At 42.4% G+C, this 24,792-nt stretch overlaps 2 protein-coding genes across 3 annotated transcripts in view; both read left to right on the top strand.

The window, feature by feature from the left end:
* The window catches only part of LOC110486211 (1-phosphatidylinositol 4,5-bisphosphate phosphodiesterase delta-3-A), a 35,026-nt gene extending 30,320 nt beyond the window's left edge, over window positions 1–4,706 (top strand). The window contains exons 9-15 of the mRNA XM_036940909.2: window positions 180–320; window positions 436–589; window positions 826–942; window positions 1,482–1,660; window positions 1,894–2,029; window positions 2,478–2,627; window positions 2,719–4,706. Coding sequence (XP_036796804.2) covers window positions 180–320; window positions 436–589; window positions 826–942; window positions 1,482–1,660; window positions 1,894–2,029; window positions 2,478–2,627; window positions 2,719–2,867 — 1,026 coding nt within the window. The 3' untranslated portion in view covers window positions 2,868–4,706. The remainder of the gene's footprint in view (window positions 1–179; window positions 321–435; window positions 590–825; window positions 943–1,481; window positions 1,661–1,893; window positions 2,030–2,477; window positions 2,628–2,718) is intronic.
* Window positions 4,707–6,102: 1,396 nt separating this feature from the next.
* On the top strand, window positions 6,103–22,704 carry LOC110486212 (glycylpeptide N-tetradecanoyltransferase 1). 2 transcript variants are annotated; one of them, XM_021557645.3, is made up of 12 exons: window positions 6,103–6,280; window positions 12,139–12,247; window positions 12,505–12,649; window positions 18,305–18,423; window positions 18,608–18,699; window positions 18,910–19,026; window positions 19,215–19,385; window positions 19,491–19,599; window positions 19,757–19,927; window positions 20,201–20,368; window positions 21,057–21,194; window positions 21,496–22,704. In XM_021557645.3, the coding sequence occupies exons 1-12, from the start codon at window positions 6,171–6,173 to the stop codon at window positions 21,514–21,516; spliced, it is 1,470 nt and encodes a 489-aa protein (XP_021413320.1). In that variant the 5' UTR covers window positions 6,103–6,170; the 3' UTR covers window positions 21,517–22,704. The 2 variants fall into 2 exon arrangements, with proteins under 2 accessions (XP_021413320.1, XP_021413318.1); XM_021557643.3 differs by having other exon boundaries at window positions 6,114–6,280; window positions 12,139–12,253.
* The last annotated feature ends 2,088 nt before the right edge of the window (window positions 22,705–24,792 follow it).

The raw sequence follows: 24,792 nt of genomic DNA, 5'->3' as shown, positions 1-24,792 counted from the left end.
TCTCTACTCACCACCTGTCCCCAGCTCTCTAGGACACACATCCCTGACCCCTTCTGCCTAAGAAACCTGTTGTCCTTTTCTACTCTCTCTCCCACCCCGCGCATGTTTATGGAACGATTGTGGAATACTAACAGGAATATTAACATATGTTTTGAAGCATCTTTGTCTTGTCTCTGCAGGAGCTTAGGGGTCGTATCCTGGTGAAGGGGAAGAAGGATGTTCATCACCTGAACCAGCTGGGGAAGACCAGCAGCTTTGATACCAGCTCGGACGACGAGGCATCAAGCAACAACAAAAAGGACAAAAAGGACCCTGCCAAGGTGCTACATCTTTATCTTCCATGTGACTGAGACGGCACTGTAAGTCTACAGAAATTGATCAGGAACACGCTGTATATCAAGCGTTTCTCTTGTGCATTCTGTGTTGCTGGCTCAGGCGGTCTCATCTAAGCTGAGCCCAGAGCTGTCTGAACTGGTGGTGTACTGTCGAAGTGTCCCCTTCCGCGGGTTCCAACACTCTGCCCAGAAACCACCCGATGAGATGTCATCCTTCAATGAGAATGACGCCCTCAAACACATCAAGGACACAGGCAAGGGGCTTAGGAAGACAAAACTCGAACCGAACAGTTTTCTGTGAATCAGTTCCTGTTGAGATCCTATAATGACTCATAGTTCCTACTGGCACTGTAGTTGTAGAGAAAGTCCTTGAACACACGGGTGCATTTGTGCATCACCTTGTCGTGCATATTTGTGTGTGTCTGTCTTTTTTATTTGCGTTTGAGGTATTGTAATGGGTCTCTTACCCTGTCCTCTCATCACCTTCCAGGAAAGCTGTTTGTCAGACATAACAGCAGGCAGCTGAGCCGGATCTACCCCTCCGGGCAGCGCCTCCAATCCTCCAACTACGACCCCCAGGATATGTGGAACGGCGGCTGCTCGATGGGTCAGCACTCTGGGTTGGAGGGGGGTGGGAGGTGGGGGGTGGGATGGAGGAGGGATATGGTGGCTCATATGGTGGCTCATTTATTTAACATTATCTAGCCTGGAAGTCCGTGGAGATAGAAAGTTATTTTACGTTGGGCCTCCTCTGAGAGCATTGCAAATGTTTGGTATGAGCCTCCTATTCCTCACTCCACTTGTCATAATAACTAACCTCTGTTGTTCCAATGTTGCGGTAAGTTGTTGTTGTCTCTTTTCACACCCCTGTCTGTCCTCTCTCTCACTCTCTCTATCTCTCTCTCTCTCTCTCTCTCTCTCTCTCTCTCTCTCCCTCTCCCTCTCCCTCTCTCTCTCCCTCTCTCCCTCTTTCCCTCTCTCCCTCTCTCCCTCTCTCTCTCTCTCTCTCTCTCTCTCTCCCTCTCTCCCTCTCTCTCTCTCTCTCTCTCTCTCTCTCTCTCTCTCTCTCTCTCTCTCTCTCTCTCTCTCTCTCTCTCTCTCTCTCTCTCTCTCTCTCTCTCTCTCTCTCCCTCTCTCTCTCTGCAGTGGCTCTGAATTTCCAGACTCCAGGGGAGCAGATGGATCTGAACCAGGGCCGTTTCCTGCCTAACGGCCGCTGTGGATACATCCTCAAGCCCAGCTTCCTGTGCAGCCCCACCTCCAACTTCAACCCAGAGATCACTGGTGGCGGGCCAGGACACATCCCCACACAACTCACCATACGGGTGAGAAACCTGCTGGGAATCAGATTCTGTTGTGGTAGTCTATATGTGGTAACTGCCTTGTTGGAATAGTAGTGCATATTTTAGTTAGCAGTGGTATGGAAACAGACCAAGGTAGTAAACTACTTCACCTTATTAGTCATTTTGTAAAATCATGTAAAATCATTTGAATAATTGTCATATTAGAATTTGATATACCAAGGCACAAAAAGTAATTGGTGTGATTTTGTGTTCAGATAATATCAGCACAGCAGCTCCCTAAGATCAACACAGACAAGCCCAACTCCATTGTGGACCCACAGGTGTTGGTGGAAATTCACGGGGTGGCCATTGATAAATCCCGAGACAAAACCCACCGAATCGACAACAATGGTGACCTTCCACTCATCTATTGCACATCTATTATACTCCCATTCAAGAAATGGATCACGAGGGTTGTATACACCCTTGAGTTCACAGATGAACCATATTAGAAATATAATTAGAAGAACATAATAGTACTAGGAACATTTGACGTTTTACCATGAATCAGCATAAGTATTCCAGGGCGCCTGTATGACTCCCACCACACACGGCACTATTCCACACAGACGGTTGATCAGGAACATTATTCCGCACTCCTATGTTTATCTTTACCATAAAGATAATAAAACATGACAGATACCCCGGCTACTCCATTATCTTTGCTCAGTGCAGGTATTCTGAGTACCAGGAAATTATACTTCTCGTGTAGAGGCCATTATCCCGGTCTGTGGAGTACTTTCAGGCTGTGAATGGTGGTGGATGGCAGTGTCTGACAGCTCTCCTATGCCCCCTGCAGGTTTTAACCCACGCTGGGACAGCACTTTGACCTTCCAGCTGCAGGTCCCTGAGCTGGCCCTGGTACGCTTTGTAGTGGAAGACCATGACCACAAAGCCAAGAACGACTTTGTGGGCCAGTACACCTTGCCCTTCACCAGCCTCCGTACAGGTACTAGGTTACTGTCTCTGTATTGTAGGGGTGTTTGTGTAGCTATTGTGTCTGTGAGGTGACACTGACCCCAGTGAGTCTATTTTTCTAGGTTACCGCCATGTCCACTTGCTGAAGGCAGATGGCTCCAGCCTCTCTCCTTCCACCCTTTTCATCCATGTCAAGGTGTCCCGTAAGGGGGTCCCCATCAAGACTGTGTCTGAGCGCATGCTCTTGGCTAAGAGCGAGGGCAAAGCATGACCCCTATCTACCTGAACTAGTGCCACACTTTTCTGATAAGCCCCATGCTTATCTCATCTTGGGGAGGGGGGGGGGGGGGGGGGTCTCTCTAATTGGGGTGAAAAGGACAAGCTGCTGCCTACCTATGTCCTAGTACTCATCTCATACACCCAATTTAGAATTGGCAGGACATATAAGGCTCCCTGGCTACAGAGAGGAAGACATCAGTCCTCCTCAGTCAAACCTGGATGGGAGTCTTGCCTGTTGACGAATAGTGTTGGCTGGGAGAGAAACTCTCTGGCATGTTGCTGTTGTGAGTATTCTGTACTCTGTAAACAGTGCATTCAGTGTTTCCATAGAAACATGACTTTGACTCTGGACCTGTTTTACACCAGAACTCTACCTGGCAGCCGTCTGCCTACTATGAAGTCAATATAGTTTTTTTTTTCTCACTCAAAGCCAGGTTTGTGTCTTGGAGTCCATGGAGCAGATCATGAGGACGTTTCTCAACATTTTGTACATATTTAAAGTTAAGAAATATGTAACTTTATTGCTACTTTTAGCTGATGTGTGGTGAGCGTTCTGGCACAAAAATGGTCACCGTGCATCACCCAAGTGGATGCCGTGCATTGATGGTGGATCAGGTGAGTTTCCCCCTACTCTGAAAAGCACTATATAAATCCAATAAATTATTATAACTTTTTTACTATTACAGAATATTATAGAAGCGTTTTATCAGGGCAAGACTTGTAGTTGAGCTCCTTTTCCCAGGACAACGATAGTGTTATATGACTACATTTAATCGGTAAATGAAGTCTAGTTGTTTTGGTATTGGTCTGTCACGCCTGGCATGACACAGTCCAAAATACAGAATGAATGCCTAATCTTAGTGACAGAATGAATACATTTCAACACTTAATGTTTTTGTAATGTGTTTGCAACAAATTCTGTTTGTTGCAATTGATGAAACACACTTCTTTCAGTGTGCAATTTCTGATAGTAGTTTTTAGATTATATTTGACTGTGTTGTAAAATGTTATATTCTAATGTAGTTACAGTATTCTAATCTTAATTATCTCAGTAAAATGAATTCATTTGCATACTGTATGTACTTTCTCTGACACTACCTTCCTTTAGCTAAATTAAAACAGCATCAAAGTCACAGAGGGTCAAACCAAGACAAATGCAATTGACCATGATTATGTTGCATACATGAAATTTAAGTATTAGCTTTCATGAATTTCCAAGGTCAGTTTTCATCACGAAGCAGTAATCCACAATGCACTAGTATAATGTATTGTTACTAGACTTTGTTATTTGTATTCTTTCCTCTGGTCCTCTCAATTTAAATTCAAAGTCACTTTAATTTTGAAAAACGGCAAATGGTTTTGACAGTTTAAAAATACTGCATTTGCCTTATTTCAATGGAAAGAGCTGTTTAGTATTCTTGCTTATAGTTGCTAAGACCTGTTTACCTTAATGTCTCTTCAATTTTGTACTTTGTTGTGACATATCGGTGGGCATCAGATTCATATGGGTCAGTGTTAAATCCAGCCACCAAATCAGAAAGGCCTCCCAGTCCATTTAACAACAAAAAGCACTTACATCCAAACTTTGAAGATGGTGTATCTTTATAGTACTATAGAAACAAATAATTCCCCTGAGCTTCAGGGGAAATATTATCATTTACATTAGTATAGTAAGTGACATTAGCACAGTATTTATTTGGCTGTTTGCTTCATTCATCTCACAAACTGGTTTGTATTATACTGAATGAGAAGAGAGCAATATTATTTTAACACTAAGTGTGAAACCCTAGAGAAGCATGTTCAGTTTTTATAAAAAACTATTTTAACCCCATTGTGCCCTTCTGTTTCAATTTTGGCATACTATTTCAATGTTTTAGTGCTTGAATGGTGCCTGTGTGAGAAAACTGATTTATTTTTGAGGGAAGTGAAGTAGGAGATGGTATGCACAGCATACTGACACACAACACACACAGAGTCTCCTTCTGCCATATATAAATGAGTCATATACACTACCGTTCCTAAGTTTGGGGTCACATAGAAATTTCCTTGTTTTTGAAAGAAAAGCACTTTTTTTTTGTCGATTAAAAGAACATAAATTTGATCAGAAATACAGTGTAGACATTGTTAATGTTGTAAATGACTATTGTAGCTGGAAACGGCTGATTTTTAATGGAAAATTTACATATAGAGGTCCATTATCAACAACCATCACTGAAGATCACATTCAACGCAGTGTACTACTCCCTTCACAGAACAGCGCAAACTGGCTCTAACCAAAATAGAAAGAGGAGTGGGAGGCCCTGGTGCACAACTGCGCAAGAGGACAAGTACAGAACAAATGCGTTTTCTTGTTTTTAAAATTCACAGAAAGCTAGGGGCACACTCCAACACTCAGACATTATTTACAAAAGATGCATTTGTGTTTAGTGAGTCAACCAGAACATAGGCAGTAGGGATGACCACGTGTTCTCTTGATAAGTGCGTACATTTCACACTTTTCCTGTTCTGCTAAGCATTCAAAATGTAATGAGTACTTTCAGTTGTCAGTAAAAAGTTAAATATTTCTTTAGGAATGTAAAAGTAAAAGTTCACAAAAATATAAAAAGTGAAGTACAGATACCGCAAAACTCTTCTTAAGTAGCGCATTAAAGTATTTTTACTTAGGTACTATACACCACTGGCATCATATGATTTTACCCAGGTGACAAGATTTGCTGGTTCCCCCATACTGTCTATGGATGGAACATATCAACACAGGTGAGTCTAATGATGTATCTAAACCCTGGATCGCTGATCTCATATTGGCCATATTGGTACTCCCCAGAAGGAGCAGTCCTCACTAGGAATGAATGTAATTCTACAGTTTAACAATTAAATATTTTAAGGACCAAATTACATGTATTTAAGCATTTTGTTGTTGTAGTGGAAACAGTAAAATTAGTCATTTCTAAAAACAATACTTTAAGGAATTTTTTTAAATTAAATTGTTTTTTACATTTATAGCTCACATCTGAGTGGTCATCTAGTGTATATATAAACCATTGGGTGAGTCACAACTACGTGACATTGTTTAATAGACAACTGAGGTTCAGTCTTGTTTAGGGACATGTTCATTACGTAGCCTTATGCATCCATTTGCCTGCTTCGAAAGTGCTGATAAAAAATATTTCAATTTCACAACCTGTCACATTAATAACTACAGGAACCAGAATGCACCACAACAGTCGGCCAATAGTATCGCAGGTTGTTTTGAGGCGTTGAATGCACGCGGTGGTTTTTCACTTCCTGGTTAAAGATGGCGGATGAGAATGAGACAGCACCGAAGCCGGAGAAAGAAGAGGAGGTAGAAGAAGACCATGGACATTGCAGTGATTGCGAAAATGAAGAGCATCACTTTGATGATGGGTAAGGGTGCACACTTATTTTTAGCACTATAGAAGACGTGTCATGCTATTGCGCTCGTTTTAAAGATACGATGCAAGCTAAACTCAGCTGGGCTTGAGCAAACCAAATTCAACTAATCCCTCCCACTTTCTTTTGGATGATTGGTGATAACGGTTTAACGTTACTTATTGCCTGCTTTTCACTCTGATTTGATCTAAATTGGTTATTTTCCTGTTCTGGGCAGGGTTTCATGCTGTTCCTCCTTTTGCTTTTATCGCATGACGTTAGCTAACTACAATTGGTCACTGTACAAGAAATTGAACCATATTATGATCAATTACATACAATTATGCGGTGAAGACCAACACAAATCAGATTGTAGTACAATATTAAATTGGAACACTTGATTTCGAATAGAGAACAGCGCCCAAATGTTAAATACGTCTTAAGTCAAATGCGAAACTGATAACGTTAGCTAACTAGCTAGCCAGCTATGCCTTTTTACGACGTTTACTTGTTAGTTAGCTGACTCCCGAACTTTTGACGCTGTCTGTCAAAAATAACAAATATATTCAGGTAAATAATGATGCATCGTCTTGTCTTTTCATCACAGTAACACCAGCATGATAGGTGCTAAATGCTTTAGCATAGTTGGCTCATTCCTACCATGCGGTGCCTTTTCTATCCCCAGGAAATGTCACTTATTTAGTGTAAAATGTGAATTCCAAAAAGCTTTCAATATAAGGTCAGGTGTACTTTACCTTAACACAGAACTATGTCATTTGAAAGGGAATTTTATTAATTTTGAACATTATTCATCAACTTACATGACAAATATAAGCCTTATAATAATATTTAAAATCTTCATTATTTTATAGCCCTAGTTAAATTCTCATGTCAATAACCTTTTTTTTTTCATGGTTGTATTTATTTAAGATTTTTCTTTGTGTCCTTGATATCACTTTCCACCCTGTTAGTCTGTTGTAATTCTCCATTTAAAGAAAACAACCCCTTTCTAAAATGACATCACATTCAGGAAGTTGCATAATTTCTTTGGTGGGAAAACTGGTGCAAAGGCACAACAATATAAACACAAATTTGTATCTATTTTTCCATGTTTCATGTTGTTAGTCTGTATTTCCCACTCATACATTTCCACCCTGTTACATTTAAAAAATATATATTTTATTTAACCAGGTAGGCCAGTTAAGAACAAGTTCTAATTTCAACTGCAACCTGGCCAAGATAAAGTAAAGCAGTGCGACAAAAATAACAACAGTTACACATGGGATAAACAAACGTACAGTCAATAACACAATAGAAAAATCTATGTACAGTGTGTGCAAATGTAGTAAGATTAGGGTGGTAAGGCAATAAATGGGCCATAGTGGAGAAATTATTACAGTTTAGAGTGATAGATGTGCAGATAATGATGTGCAAGTAGAGATACTGGGGTGCAAAAAAAGTAAATAACAATATGGGGATGAGGTAGTTGGGTGGGCTATTTACAAATGGGCTGTGTACAGGTGCAGTGATCGGTAAGCTGCTCTGACAGCTGATGCTTAAAGTTAGTGAGAGATATGTCTCCAGCTAAAGTGATTTTTGCTATTCGTTCCAGTCATTGGCAGCAGAGAACTGTAAGGAAAGGCAGCCAAAGGAGGTGTTGGCTTTGGGGATGACCAGTAAAATATACCTGCTGGAGCCCGTGCTACGGGTAGGTGTTGCTATGGTGACCGAGATAAGGCGGGGCTTTACCTAGCAAAGACTTATAGATGACCTGGAGCCAGTGGGTTTGATGACGAATATGTAGCGAGGGCCAGCCAACGAGAGCATACAGGTCGCAGTGGTGGGTAGTATATGGGGCTTTGGTGACAAAACGGATGGCACTGTGATAGACTACATCCAATTTGCTGAGTAGAGTGTTGGAGGCTATTTTGTAAATGACATCGCCAAAGTCAAGGATCGGTTGGATAGTCAGTTTTACGAGGGTATGTGTGTCAGCATGAGTGAAGGATCCTTTGTTGCGAAATAGGAAGCCGATTCCAGATTTAATTTTGGATTGGAGATTCTTAATGTGAGTCTGGAAGGAGAGTTTACAGTCTAACCAGACACCTAGGTATTTATTGTTTTCCACATATTCTAAGTCAGAACCATTCAGAGTCGTGATGCTAGTCGGGCGGGTGGGTGTGGGCAGCAATCTGTTGAAGAGCATGCATTTAGTTTTACTAGCATTTAGGAGCAGTTGGAGGCCACGGAAAGAGTGTTTGGCGTTGAAACTCGTTTGGAGGTTTTTTAACAGTGTCCAAAAGAGGGCCAGACGTATACAGAATGGTGTCGTCTGCGTAGAGGTGGATCAGAGAATCACCAGCAGCCAGAGCAACATCATTGATATACAGTTGAAGTCGGAAGTTTACATACACTTAGGTTGGAGTCATTAAAACTCGTTTTTCAACCACTCCACAAATGTCTTATTAACAGACTATAGTTTTGGCAAGTCGGTTAGGACATCTACTGTGTCCATGACACAAGTCATTTTTCCGACAATTGTTTACAGACAGATTATTTCACTTATAATTCACTGTATCACAATTCCAGTAGGTCAGAAGTTTACATACACTAAGTTGACTGTGCCTTTAAACAGCTTGGAATATTCCAGAAAATGTGGTCATGGCTTTAGAAGCTTCTGATAGGCTAATTTACATAATTTGAGTCAATTGGAGGTGTACCTGTCAATGTTTTTCAAGGCCTACCGTCAAACTTGGTGCCTCTTTCCTTGACATCATGGGAAAATCAAAAGAAATCAGCCAAGACCTCAGAAAATGGACAATGACCCCAAGCATACTTACAAAGTTGTGGCAAAATGGCTTAAGGACAACAAAGTCAAGGTATTGGAGTGGCCATCACAAAGCCCTGACCTCAATCGTATAGAAAATGGGTGGGTAGAACTGGAAAAGCGTGTGCGAGCAAGGAGGCCTACAAACCTGACTCAGTTACACCAGCTCTGTCAGGAGGAATGGGCCAAAATTCACCCAAATTATTGTGGTAAGCTTGTGGAAGGCTACTCGAAACGTTTGACCCAAGTTAAACAATTTAAAGGCAATGCTACCAAATACTAATTGAGTGTATGTAAACTTCTGACCCACTGGGAATGTGATGAAAGAAATAAAAGCTGAACTAAATCATTCTCTCTATTATTATAATTATTTCACATTCTCAAAATAAAGTGGTGATCCTAACTGACCTAAGACGGGGAATTTTCACTAGGATTAAATGTCAGGAATTGTGAAAAACTGAGTTTAAATGTATTTGGCTAAGGTGTATGTAAACTTTCGACTTCAACTGTATACAGAGAAAAGATTTGTCGTCCCGAGAATTGAATCCTGTGGCACCCCCATAGAGACTGCCAGAGGTCCGGGAATACAGGCCCTTCGATTTGACACACTGAACTCTGTCTGAGAAGTAGTTGGGGAACCAGGTGAGGTAGTCATTTGAGAAACCAAGGCTATTGAGTCTGCAGATAAGAATGCGGTGATTGACAGTTGAAAGCCTTGGCCCGGTCGATGAAGACGGCTGCACAGTACTGTCTTTTATCAATGGCGGTTATGATATCGTTTAGGACCTTGAACGTGGCTGAGGTGCACCTATGACCAGCTCGGAAAACCAGATTGCATAGTGGAGAAGGTACGGTGGGTTTCGAAATGGTCGGTGATCTGTTTGTTAACTTGGCTTTCCAAGACTTAGAAAGGCAGGGCAGGATGGATATAGGTCTAACAGTTTGGGTCTAGTCTATCCCTTTTGAAGAGGGGGATGGCAGTGGCAGCTTTCCGATCTTTTAGTGTGTCAGACGACCACACATGCTGACCACACTGCTCGCATTGCAAAATAAATATACACATACATGTTATTCAATCATTGCACCCACACTGCTCGCGTGCGCCAACCAGCGTCTGCGTTGCCAGGCGCTAAAATATGTCGGTTCTATTTGTGAGTCCTGCCTCTCCCATCTCCTCATTGGTTTATAGAAGTAGATACCCATGTGCCATCGCCTCATTGGTTATACCTACTTGGGTGATTGAAAGATGATCTGACGTCGGTCGGTCGTGGTAATCCACCTTTTATTATGAAAGTTAGATGCCAATCTAAAGATGCCATATAAAGTCCAAAGAAGATAAAGCCTGGAAGGAGGAGAGATGACTAGAAATGATTTGGTTGACAGTTTTATTTGTGGATTAATTGTCGGAGTAGAGGACCTAGGGCATTTCAGGTAAAATAACAACGGTTATACCCTATGACAAATTAGCTAGCAACAGCAAGCTAGCTAAATATGACAAATTAGCTAGCAACTGCAGGCTAGCTGGCTAAATTGCCATAAATGTGTTATGCTTTTCAACCTGTCCCTAGATTAATATAACTCAGTTCAGAGTTTTTGATATTTCAACCTGCGTGTCGTGATCGCGTTTGGTGTGGGGGGACAAAATACATTTGTGTGCGTCCGGTTTGGGTATGGCGTAAGTTATAGAGAAAATTAACCACTTTTCATGTTTGATAGAGAAGTTAAAATCCTGTTCAAGTGTTCACCATTATACTAGCTCAATCTTGCTCACTCAGAGAGCTATGGCTAATTTGTCTTTCAAATTTCCACCCAGTTAGGTTCCACCCTGTTAGTTGGAAAATGCACCCCAACAAATAAGTGCCTGAGTTTGACAAAAATATTTTTCTGATAGAATGCACAGAAAAAAATATAGTTTTTTCCCCAAAGGTTATGAGGTCCAAAAAGCACTGCATATTTGGAATGACCAAGTTAAGCTAGGTGACAGCTGTCTGACATGAGGGATACATTTGATGCCGGAAATCTCAGACTTCAGTGCATTCAAGACAACTGGGAACTTGGGGGGTATGACATTTGGAAACGAGCTCCGACTGGGGAAAAATATTTTGAACAGTCATCCATCTTGGAATTCCAAGTCGGAAACACAGGCATCTTTCTAGAGCTCCGACTTGAGCGTTATTTTGCCAGAAGAAAATATAAGTAACTGCTCTTAAGATTCCTTCTGTAAATTGCGGGGTTGACCTAACCATATAGTGACATGTAGCTATTTGTTTAGCTGGGAGGCAACCATGCTCAAAACTCTCTTGGTTGCATTGAAGCTATTGGTTCTGCCAACAATCAACAACAACCTATTTAAACTGGGTATGGATTACAGCCCTTGTGTGGCTTGATGTCAGCGTGTATGCAAGCATCTGGAACCCTGCTAGGTAGCCAAATAAGTTAACATGAATATTTGATAGCTAACATTAGTTCGCTAAATGAAAGGTTGAATGGTTCTGGATGGTAGTTAGGCTCTACTGCTGGAATGGAAGCCTGTTGAATAAGCCATTGAATGTTTTGTCGTCTATTGTTCCTGTCAGTGTCCCCTTAACATCCCTCATACACACGCGTTCATACACACACACACACGCATAGCCACACGCACTCCCCCCAGGGGTCATGTGATTTTACCATCTGTCCTGGTGTTACAAATACAGGCCAGTCCCTAGCCTCATTCCCCTCTTGGACGCTAATGGGATCATCCCCTGTTCTTTTAAGTATACTGCTGTCTCCCTGTCCTGCACAGGAAATGGGCATCGGGGTGGGGGCTCTTCTAGAGTCCTTGGTGGTCAGGGGATGGAGGAATAACTCCAACCACTTTAAACTAGCTTAGGGATAAACTGTAAGATATCTCTATTTGGGACAAAAGGTCACCACATGCTTGTTTCCAACATATCTTATAAGATACTGGGTATTCTAGGTTGGTAATGAAGAGGACTGAAACAGTTGTCATTCTCCTGGCCTATGGAAAGTCTTAGTTACATTTGAGTTTGTTTTTGTCCTATGGTAGTGACAAGGGCCAGGGAGATGACAGCGGTGCCAAGAAGAAGAAAAACAAAAAGAAGAAGAAGAAGTCTGGGGCAAATAAAGAACCTGCAGAGGAGGATCCGCTAGGCAAGGTAGATGTATGTACATGTGTGTAGGCCACATGAGTGAGTGTTGGGGCAAATGGTTTTGCTTTGTTTGTGTTCCTTTGAGAGAGAGGAGTTCGAGAAAGACCGACATTGACTTATTGTTCTGTAACTTTTGAAAACGGCCTCTACAAAACTGAATGGAGATTAGTGGGTGTGTTTTTGATTGTCTGTGAAGATTGTTTTACATTTGGCAATTTGTTTCCTTTTCAACCCTACATTACTCTCTTTCTCTCTCTACACAGGTGAACTCGCTGCCTGCTGATAAGCTGCAGGAGATCCAAAAGGCCATTGAACTGTTCTCTGTTGGCCAGGGCCCTGCCAAAACCATGGAGGAGGCAAGCCGACGCAGCTACCAGTTCTGGGACACACAGCCCGTCCCCAAGCTAGGTATGACATTTTGCAGGGGTACCGAAATGTCTCCAGAACCCCACTGTCGTGACTGCTAGGGATTAACACAGGTAAACGGGATCCCGGGACTGTACAACATTTTCCCCCAAAGTCGCACTAATGCAATTCCACAAAATACACATGTGCATGTGCTTTTTATTTTTTTGCCAATCTGCTCATCATCCAAACAGGTTGTCTCATGGAAGCCTTGAACCTAGCGTATATACACTTCACACAAACTCGCCATAAATTCAAAACTCGTGCATAATATACACTGCCTAACTGCACACAAGACCCGAATGCAGTTTAGACTTTTTATCAGAACTAAAAATTCGATCCTGGTCCGACCCAAGCTCAGTGAGCTGAAAACCCGAGCCCTGGTCCGACGTCACAGAAATTAAATGAACCCGAAAAAATGCCAGATTTCTAGAAAACAGTAGCCTATATTGATTTAAACTGGTGTTGAGAACAATGCAGAGGCGGGTGGAAGTGGAGTGAAGAGATGAGGAAACAGCCATTGGTCCTTAGAAAAAGAGCAGAGAGAGGAAAACACACCGTAGTTATACAAGTGGATTTTGCTCTTCACTCGCTTAGTAGCCTGTTCTACTCCCTACCAAAAGCCTGTGCTTTTGTTTCACTGTATCTCTATGTATATTTGATCTCTTGCTGGACAAGTGGAAGTGGTAGCTCATTTATTAGTTTGCTGATTTATCACTGATCAGAAACATTTAGCTTGCAGTAATGTAGCCTAAATCAGGTTTATTATTTATCTATTGACTCACATAGTAGCCTTATAGAGCCAAGACTATTGTCCTATCATCCCAATTCCACTGAAACCCAAAATCCTGACTCCTGTCCCACATGATCAGCAAACGGTATGAGAGTAGATATGGATATTTTTTTAAACAGAGTTGGTCCCTGATAAGATACCTTGGTATTTTAAACAATGTCCTTTCTTTATCTCCGTTATTCATGATTTGCTATCTGCATAATTATCAACTCGATTTAGACAAATGGGTGATATCCTGTCATTGGTTGAATTTATCTAGCAAGCTTAACGACTTTGGTCTTTTCACTTTTGTTTGACTGCCTTTTAAAGTTTGTATGATTTGACAACTCTATGGCCTACTCGGGGTGCGCTCTGTGCGTCCGGGGTGCGCGTCAGGGGGGTGCGTGTCCGGGGTGCGCTCTGTGCGTCCGGGGTACGCTCTGTGCGTCCTGTGTGCGCTCTGTGCGTCCTGTGTGCGCTCTGTGCGTCCTGGGTGCGCTCTGTGCGTCCTGGGTGCGCTCTGTGCGTCCTGGGTGCGCTCTGTGTGGAGAGCCTAGGCCTACTGCTGAAATGCACTGAATTAATTCAGGAACATAACGCTCTGAATTTATGAAGGGCCTGTTTCGCAATTCAAAATGATGTCATTGACGATCAGTTACTCTTATTACTAAATATCAGTTTCACTCGCTTAGAAATCTTTACATGGTGGCGCAGCGACAGTCTTATTTTGGGAGAACCCTGAGTGACCATATCTTGGATTTAAATGCTTTAAATGGGCACCTCCAATTTTTTTTTTCTCCTCCATTATTTACCCGACTATGTTGATTGTTTTTGACAGACCGTGTCACAAGTTCGGGAGTCAGGATGAATTTGAATTATTCCCGATGTTGAAACTTGGTAGATTTTCAGGAAAAGATTAATCCCTAGTCACTATGGATGAGCATTTGAAGGAATTTCACTATTCGAGTAATATCATGACATTTTTCCAGTTAGGCAAAATAATGTATATTAAAATATATTTAAATGATTGAAGTTGGGACCTGGCTTGCTTCGCAGCCTGCACGACTTGGGAGAGAGGTGCCGCTCCTCTTGCATGCAGCAGTGCGGCGGATAGTCAGGGGTCGGCGTGTTTGACACAGGAGAGAGACAGTACCCATACACACTTGCCCTAGTTACAAACTTGTAGATGCCATAGGTTATCTATCTTTCCATCTGGTAGTGCCTGTCTTGACTGCATCAATTCGATGTGAAGAGGCTAGCTATGTTAGCCAGCTAACTCTTAGCTAGCTGCAGTGCATTCAGAAAGTATTCAGACCTCTGACTTTTTTCAGATTTTGTTATGTTCCAGCCTTATTCTAAAATGTATTAAATACTTTTCCCCCCTCATCATAACGATGAAGCAAAACCAGGTTTTTAGAAATTGAAATCACATTTACATAAGTATTCAGACCCTTTACATAGTACTTTGTTGATGCACCTTTGACAGTGATTACAGCCTCGAAGTTTCTTGGGTATGACACTACAATCTTGGCACACGTGTATTTGGGGAGTTTCTCCCATTCTTCTCTGCAGATCCTCCCAAGCTCTGTCAGGTTTAGTGGGGAGCGTCGCGGCACAGCTATTTTCAGGTCTCTCCAGAAATGTTAGATCGGGTTCAAGTCCGGGCTCTGGCTGGGCCACTCAAGGACAGACTTGGCATTCAGGCCAAAGAATTCAAACTTGGTTTCATCAGACCAGAGAATGTTATTTCTCATGGTCTGAGAGCAAACTCCAAATGGGCTTTGGTTTCTGTCTGGCCACTCCACCATAAAGGCCTGATTGGTGGAGTGCTGCAAAGATGGTTGTCCATCTGGAAGGTTCTCCCATCTCCACAGAGGAACTCTGTAGCTCTGTCCGTGACCAAGAACCATCGGGTTCTTGGTCACGTCACCTCCATGACCAAGGCCCTTCTCCACCGATTGCTCAGTTTGGCCGGGCGGCCAGCTCTAGGAAGAGTCTTGGTGGTTCCAAATTTCTTGCATTTAACCACTGTGCTCTTGGGGACCTTCACTGCTGCAGACAGTTTTTGGTACACGTGCCCAGATCTGTGCCTCGATACAATCCTGTTTTGGAGCTCTACAGACAATTCCTTCATGGCTTGGGTTTTTTTCTGACATGCACTGTCAACTGTGGGACCTTATATAGACAGGTGTGTTCCTTTCCAAATCATGTCCAATCAATTGAATTTACCACAGGTGGACTCCAATCAAGTTGTAGGAACATCTCAAGGATGCTCAATGGAAACAGGATGCAACGGAGCTCAATTTCGAGTCGCATAGCAAAGGGTCTGAATACTAATGGATTAAAACAAAAAAAATCTAAATTTCTCAACCTGTTTTCGCTTTGTCATTATGGGGTATTGTGTGTAGATTAATGAAAAAAACAAAACCATTTCATCCATTTTAGAATAAAGCTGAAACGTAACAAAATGTGGAAAGAGTCAAGGGTGCTGAATACTTTCCTAATGCGTTGTACCTAAGCTAATTGAGTCTGTTTTGCTACACTTCCTGTCCTTGTTTACAACAACTCCATTCAGAATAAACAACAACAACCTACCTGATGATTGCTCGGTGTTGCCTTCTCATTTAGCTAACTTAATTTTGTCATTTGAATTCTATTTCGCATTGATCTCTAATCTTCCATGTTGCTTGCTACACATGAAGCTAGTGCCACGTTGATTGGCTGACAATAATAACAGAAGTGTGAAATCCGTGTTGGCTACGTTGTCATTTTATGGGTCGCACGTCATAAAAAAGACATTGAAAAGGTTGTTTTTATTGAATTAAGAATTTAAAATGTCATGGTGTATCCTTGTGTGTAGCAATGTTACATACACTGAAACAAGTATATATATGCAACATGCAACAATTTCTAAATGTTTGAGTTACAGTTCATATAAGGAAATCAGTCAATTGAAATAAATGTATTAGGCCCTAATCTATGGATTTCACATGACTGGGAATACAGATATGCCTCTGTTGGTCACAGATACCTTTAAAAAAAAAAAAGTAGGGGTGTGGACCAGAACCAGTCAGTATCTGGTGTGACCACAATTTGCCTCGTACCGTACCACATCTCCTTCGCATAGAGATCAGGCTGTTGATTGGCCTGTGGAATGGTGTCCCGCTCCTCTTCAATGGCTTTGCGAAGTTGATGAATTTTGGAGGGAACTGGAATACACTGTCGTACACGTTGATCCAGAGCATCCCAAACATGCTTAACGGGTGGCATGTCTGGTGAGAATTCTTCCAGGCCATGGAAGAATTGGGACATTTTTCAGCTTCCAGGAATTGTGTACAGATCCTTAAAACATTATCATGCTGCAACATGATGTGATGGTGGCCGAATGGCATGACAATGAGCCTCAGGATCTCGTCACGGTATCTCTGTGCATTCAAATTGCCATCATTAAAATGCAATTGTTCATTGTCTGTAGCTTTATGCCTGCTCATACCATAATCCCACCGCCACCATGAGGCACTGTTCACAACGTTGACATCCGCAAATGGCTCGCCGACATGACGCCATACTCCTCATCTGCTTGGTTCAGTTGAAACCGGGATTCATCCGTGAAGAGCACCCTTCTCCAGCTTGCCAGTGGCCATCGAAGGTGAGCATTTCCCCACTGAAGTCGGTTACAATGTCGAACTGTAGTCAGGTGAAGACACTGGTGAGGAGGACGAACACGCAGATGAGCTTCCCTGAGACTTTGACAGTTTGCAGAAATTATTTGGTCAAACCCACAGTTTCATCAGCTGTCTGGGTGGGGGTCTCGGATGATTCTGCAGGTGAAGAGGCCAGATGTGGATGTCCTAGGCTGACGTGGTTACACGTGGTCTGCGGTTGAGAGGCCGATTGAATGAACTGCAAAATTCTATAACTATAGCATCGGTTTCTACCATTGCGTTTTACTTATGATAGAGACATTAACATGGATTATTCTGGCAACCACTCTGGTGGACATTCCTGCAGTCAGCATGCCAATTGCACGCTCCCTCGACTTGAGACATTTGTGGCATTGTTGTGTAACAAAACTGCACATTTTAGTGGCCTTTTATTGCCCCCAGCACAAGGTGCACCTGTGTAATGATCATGCTGATTATCAGTTTATTGATATGCCACACCTGTCAGGTGGATGGATTATCTTGGCAAAAGAGATGCTCAATAACGGGGATGTAAACACATTTCTGCACATTTGAAAGAGTATTTGCACATTTGAGAGCGAGAAGGTTTTTGTGCATATGAAACGTTTCTGGATCTTTTATTTCAGTTCATGAAACATGGGACCAACACTTTGCATGTTTTGTTTATATTTATGTTCAGTGTATATTAATTACATTTTTAGACAGGCTTTTCATTGTTAAAATTCACCTAAGATTTGTTTCTTAAATAATTACTCGCTCTGTGTAGCAATGTCACATAAATGAATTGTTAAAATAAGCGCTTTCTTTTTTTTCCTTCTCAAAAGTAGTAGTGATTTGAGGAGATTTGATATGAATAGTCCAATTGGCCTCTTTGTTTTTGGATTAAACCTACTATGATGGCTCCCAAGTGGTGCTGCGCCCCAAGGCACTGCATCTCAGTGCTAGAGGCATCACTACAGACCCTGGTTCGATCCCGGGCTGTGTCACAACTGACCGTCATCGGTAGTCACAGGGCTGCACACAATTGGCCAGCGTCGTCCGGATTAGGGGAGGGTTTGGCCGGGGTAGGCCGGCATTGTAAAATAAAACTTTGCTCTTAACTGACTTGCCTAGTTAAAAAAATATATATTATGCTTTGTATATTTGCGTTGAACATGCAGATTGCTATTATCCTCTTACATTGCGTTTTGTTGTTTACCTTAGGGGAGATGGTGACATCGCATGGTTCCATCGAGCCTGACAAAGACAACATCCGGGAGGAGCCCTACAGCCTTCCTCCAGGCTTCACGTGGGACGCCTTGGACCTGGGTGACGCTGCTGTGGTGAGGAGGCTCCTCTGCAACCCCTCCATCCCAGACTGAGTGTCCCAAAAACAATATAGCGATAGCAATCAAAATACTTCACTTTTGGTTGTGGTTATTCCATCAGCTGACCCCACTTTACCCTACTTAATTTAACCCTAGACCTTCCAGTCGTGGCTCAGTCTCTTCCTCTTCCTCCTCTTAGCTGAAGGAGCTGTACACTCTGCTCAATGAGAACTACGTGGAGGATGATGACAACATGTTCCGCTTCGACTACTCCCCAGAGTTCCTGCTCTGGTAACTATTTGTTACTAAGCTACGTCACCTTTGTTACTCAGCGTGTCTCATTCATGTAACACATCTCTTTCAATAGATCTCTCTCTCTCTCATGTTAGATGTGTTATCTTTTAAAGGCAGGAGTTGTTTTCTGACCAGCAAAAACTTGGCCCTTGTGTTCTCTATCGTAGTTGGGAACTGACCTGCAATTGTAACGTCTCTCTCCCTCAGGGCTCTGCGTCCCCCAGGCTGGCTGCCCCAGTGGCATTGTGGGGTGAGGGTGAACTCCAACCAGAAGCTGGTGGGCTTCATCAGTGCCATCCCTGCCAACATTCGCATCTATGACCAGTCAGTGAATATGCATCATGCTCTTGTTCACACACTTTTATTACTCCCAAACTCTGTAGTATTTTAATGTAGCTAACAATAGGAATGTAATATTTTCTTCTTGATTATCATTTCCTGTGTTAATTTGCTGTAAGAAGTTGGACATTAAAAGGAGGCCTTACTCACTTTAGACTGCTTTTGTCATTTAGAGATAAGAAGATGGTGGAGATCAACTTCCTGTGCGTCCACAAGAAGCTGCGCTCCAAGCGGGTAGCGCCAGTCCTGATCCGAGAGATCACCAGACGGGTCAACCTGAAGGGCATCTTCCAGGCTGTCTACACCGCTGGTGTGGTACTGCCCAAACCTGTGGGCACCTGCAGGTGGGTCACTGAGAGACACACCAACCACACCAGACAGATACCCATCCAACCAAATTCATATGCTTGTAAAAACAAAGTAAGCGAAAAGTGTTATCGTCTGTATAGGTACTGGCATCGCTCCCTGAACCCACGCAAGTTGATCGAGGTGAAGTTCTCTCACCTGAGCCGGAACATGACTATGCAACGCACCATGAAGCTGTACCGTCTGAATGAGGTGAGTCCGTGAGCAAAGCGCCATCTAGAGGCTATCCTCTGCACAGCACCCGGCCGCCCAGCCGTCACCCGATGCCTCTATCTGAAATGTCTATTGTGTTGACGTGAAACTCTCCATTGAAAGAGGTTACCGTGACCTTCCGTCTCCTTCTCTCCAGGCACCAAAGACCTCTGGCTTGCGGCCAATGACCAGGAAGGATGTTCCGGCGGTGCATCGCCTGCTCCTGGAGTACCTGAGCCAGTTCCACCTGGCCCCGGTCATGAGCCCCGAGGAGGTGGAGCACTGGCTGCTGCCCCAGGAGAACATAATCGACACCTACCTGGTCGTGGTCAGTACCACTGTTAAAATGTACACTACCATAGACACCCATAACAGTACACATTGCAACACCCTTACACACCTAGTAAATGGTATACACTTAGGAGACCGTTACACATGACCATATATGGACACCTATCCAGGTACACTTTGTAGACTCTTCTACTTCTAGACAACATTGTTCACCTTATGTCACCTTCAGAGCTCTGGAAATGCATTTCACACACACCTAAAATGGGAGTGAATGTAAAGTTGGAGGATGTGTCTTCCCTCCCTGTGGCAGACCTCTGGGGGCAAGGTGACGGACTTCCTGAGCTTCTACACGCTCCCCTCTACTATCATGAACCATCCAGTGCACCGCAGCCTCAAGGCAGCCTACTCCTTCTACAACGTGCACACCACCACCACCCTGCTGGACCTGATGTCTGACGCACTCATTCTGGCCAAATCGGTGAGTTGGTTCTCTTGGTTCAGGCGGCTGGGGGTCGGAGGTCAAATGGGAGTTGGATTTGGGTACCAGGTCAAATATGGACTGTTTACACTGAGTAAACCAAACATTAGGAACACTTTCCTAATATTGAGTTGCACCCCCACTTTCTTTGCTCTCAGAACAGCCTCAATTTGTCGGGCCATCGACTCTACAAGGTGTCGAATGTGTTCCACAGGGATGCTGGCCCATGTTGACTCCAATACTTCCCACAGTTGTGTCAAGTTGGTTGGATGTCATTTGGGTGGTGGACCCATGCTTAATACACACGGGAAACTGTTGAGCGTGAAAAATGCGCACCAGTGTGTGTCAAGAACTGCAATACAGCTGCATGTTACCTACTACCATACCCCGTTCAAAGGCACTTAAATATTTTGTCTTGCTCATTCACCCTCTGAATGGCACACATACACAATCCATATCTTAGTTGTCTCAACTTTAAATCCTCTGTCTCCTCCCCTTCATCTACACCGATTTGAAGTGGATATAACAAGGGACATCAATAAGGGATCATAGCATTCATCTGGTCAGTCTGTCATGGAAAGAGCAAGTGTTTTGTATACTCAGTGAATAGTTTGTCTTTAACTCAATCCCTTTCCCCCATCTCTCTCCATATCCCCCTCGCTCATCCATATCTATTGTCAATATCCAGAAAGGCTTTGACGTTTTCAATGCACTGGACCTGATGGAGAATAAGACTTTCCTGGAGAAGCTCAAGTTTGGCATCGGAGACGGGAATCTACAGTATTATCTGTACAATTGGAAGTGTCCTAGCATGGGATCAGAGAAGGTGCGTCATGATGCTGCCCATAGTTCATATTTACTGATAGTTCAGTCAGTTCCTGGAGTGATGACTCTTTTTCACATTGATATAAATGATTCATGGTAATATCATGAAACAGTGCTTTGTGATACCTAGGTTGTAGTTGTTTTTTTCTGGTACAAAAGGAGTGTTATGAAGGAGGGAATTATCTTGCTATCGCAGATAAGCCAGGCAGAGAAGTATACAGGCCTCACAGATGTCATCATGTGGGTTCTCATTTTAACTTCTGGTGAAACTATCATAAGCTTCCTTTTTCTATGGTTCACAGGTTGGCTTAGTACTACAGTGACATCTCTCTTCACCCCCCCCCCTTCCCCTGGGCGTCACAGTTAGGCCAGGAGACCGCACTGACCACCTGATAGATGGACCGATGGACTTCCTGGAAAGAGAACCCACTGCCCATTTTTATTTCTTGACTTTTGAACTTTGACCTGCACTACCGCTGCCAGGCAGGGAGTCGGGGGAGTTGGTCCTTCTCCACACTCCACGCTCTCTCTCCCTCCCGTCACATGGACCTTAAGCCATTTTAGTTACCATCCCAACTGAAGTCTGTCATGATTGTACCAGATATCTTATACACACACTGCACAATTCGCTATATAACACACACGTAACGACACAACATACATGTACAGTAAGACAGACATGACAGGAAAATTATACTAACACATACTCACTCGATGCTAACATTTTCTTTTTCTTCATGTCTGCGATGAGCTTTTTCGAAACGCATCTCATCATCCCCAAAGTAAAGTGTTTAGATTTCTCTCTAAAAATCAAAAACATTTCAAAAGGAAGAACAACTAAACAAACAAAAAAATAAGGAAATTAATATCCAAAGTGGAAACAAGACAAGGGCTTCTGTCAGTTTTTTTTTCTTCTCTCGCTATTGAGGCTTGAACCTGCAGATTTACTATCAACCCCTCAATTTTCCTCACTGTATGCGTTCTAGAGTTGACTCTGTACACAGCTGACTGAGGGGTTTTGTCCTTCATATTTTTATTTTTTTATTAATATATTTTTTGTCCCATCTGTACTAACTGCTGTGACCCATTCAGAAAAGCCCTGTTCAGAAGAAAATACAACGATGACCGTTAAATGGAATAGCTGTCAACAAGAACTTAACAATTTGGAGTAGTTTGGACTTTTTTTCCCGTTGCGGCCGGGGAGAGCAGATATCTGGAGTAGGGGAATGGTTGGGTGGGGGCTGCTGAGAGGGGGCACGGAAGGGACTGGATACTGTTTGTGGGTATAACACCTCTGAAATTGAGAATCAAAACTGTCAAGGATTTTGGGGACCTGGGCCAGGGAGGGGGGCTGGGTAACACCCCAAGTAAACTTTTTGTTTTTATGTAGAGTGTTGGATGGGATGCAAACCGAAATGAAAAACGGGTCTCGTGGTTTTATGATGCAGGAAAACAAATGTGAAGATGCGGGGGATTTTTTTGTGCAAAATAAAATATAGAAGTTGCTGTGAGGTTTTGTAATGGTTGCTCTCAGGTGATTTCTATCCTTTAGTTTATCATGAGGATATTCACTGGGTTACTTCTGCCTTACCCATCACCCCTTTGTGGGGTACTTAAGAGGTGTGACTCCAAAATCAGTCAAAACAATTCATTTGGATTCTTGTTATACTTGTATTTGTTCTGTAAATAATTTCCCATGAGCCGTTTGAGTTTGTTATTTTGGTGCAGACATAAAGGTTATAACATTCAAAGGAATTTAACATAAAGTGGGAAGTGGGTTTAAATATCTCCCTTTACTAAACTTAAGAGATGTTTTTGAGTTGGCTCAAATGGTTGCAGGCTACAATCATTTTTCTAGTCACTGCACCAGTTTCCAAAATGGATGTATACTGAACAAAAGTATGAATGCAACATGCAACAATTTCATTGATATTACTGAGTTACAGTTCATATAAGAAAATCAGTCAATTGAAATAAATTCAGTAGGCCCTAATCTATGGATTTCACATGACTGGGAATACAGATATGCAACTGTTTGTCACAGATACCTTAAAAAAAAAAAATGGGCCTCAGGATCTTATGGTATTTTTGTTCATTCAAATTGCCATCGATAAAATGCATTTGTGTTCTTTGTCAGTAGCTTATGCCTGCCCATACCATAACCCCACCCCCACCATGGGGCACTCTGACATCACCAAACCACTCACCCACACGATACCATTACACGTGGCCTGCAGTTGTGAGGCTGGTTGGACGTACTGCCAAATTCTCTAAAACGACATTGGAGGCTTAAGGTAGAGAAATAAATATACAATTCTCTGGCAACAGTTCTGGTGGACATTCCTGCAGTCAGCATGCCAATGAGACATCTGTGGCATTGTGTGACAATACTGCACATTTTAGTGGCCTTTTGTCCCCAGCGCAAGGTGCACCTGTGTAATGATCATGTTGTTTAATCGGCTTCTTGATATGCCACACCTCTTAGCTGGATGGATTATCTTGGCAAAGGAGAAATGCCCCCTAACAGGAATGTAAACACATTTGAGAGAAGTCATTTTTTTTGTGCTTATGGAACATTTCTGGGATATTTTAATTCAACTCATGAAACAGGACACTTTACATGTTGGGTTTATTTTTGTTTGGTGCATATTTGATCAACAAAACAGAATTGTGTCCCTAGTGTCATGCACAAACGTGATCTAATTGACCTCTCATGGAGATATACAATTTGTAAGGCACTACACACTCCAATTCCACCACTATATGCATAATTTCCTCTGATTTTAAAGACTTTGCCATCTATCTTACTTTATTTAGTAATTGTCGGTCTTTTGCTATGTGGTGATAGTGCAGCATACACCCAAGCCAATCACTAAAACCACAGATTCTTTAACTTTTGTATATTATTAATTATTTGTGAGGCCAACTTGTGTATACTATAACTTGTCTCCTTGCTATGCCACGTTATTTTCATCACTACCTTACCCTCCGTGACCTCCTGTTTTAGGTTCTTACTGAGAATGGTTCCCAGACAACTATACCACTATCTTTCTGAAGATTATTGGTTTAGGCTTGAGATTAAACTGTACCTGCAACTCTCAGATAAGACTGGTTTGGCATCTTGACATCCCGATTAGATCAAGATAACCTGCATAAAGAAGAAAGAGGACCTATTGAGACGATATATTACTATGCAGGTATGTTATGTTATGGCCTTTTTCAACTTGGATCTTTTTCTCTCTTTGACTGTTTCACCTGATCTGTTGAAACTGAACAAATATCAAATGTGTAAGAGTTGACCGGATATACATTTATATAAAAAATACGGATAACAAAGTTGAAAATATAAATGCATTCCCTCATTGTTAGTTATCACGATCCACAGACCTAAAAATCATCAGGTTCCCTTTAAATTGTCTTTACAATATCTTTAGGTTTTTTAATAAATTAGATGGTTAGAACACATTACTACGACATGAGAATCATTCCTAATAAGGACATGGTGAAAAATATCAATGATGATGTGATTGTAGTGTGGTAAAAACATTCCCCCCCTCTTCCTCCCTCTCAGTTATGAAGCATCCTACCTTCCTCACCAA

Source organism: Oncorhynchus mykiss, chromosome 13, assembly GCF_057628025.1.
Source record: "Oncorhynchus mykiss isolate SJ-2025 chromosome 13, ASM5762802v1, whole genome shotgun sequence".
NCBI classification, from domain to species: domain Eukaryota; kingdom Metazoa; phylum Chordata; class Actinopteri; order Salmoniformes; family Salmonidae; genus Oncorhynchus; species Oncorhynchus mykiss.
The sequence above is the reverse complement of the archived record's forward strand: the minus strand, read 5'-3'. Positions and strand labels throughout refer to the sequence as shown.

Coding starts and splice junctions, on each gene's coding strand:
- LOC110486212 (XM_021557643.3), top strand. CDS start 6,171: ATGGCGGATGAGAATGAGACAGCACCGAAGCCGGAGAAAGAAGAGGAG. Junction 19,928..20,200: donor TCGACACCTACCTGGTCGTG/GTCAGTACCACT, acceptor TCCCTGTGGCAG/ACCTCTGGGGGCAAGGTGAC. Junction 21,195..21,495: donor CTAGCATGGGATCAGAGAAG/GTGCGTCATGAT, acceptor TATGGTTCACAG/GTTGGCTTAGTACTACAGTG.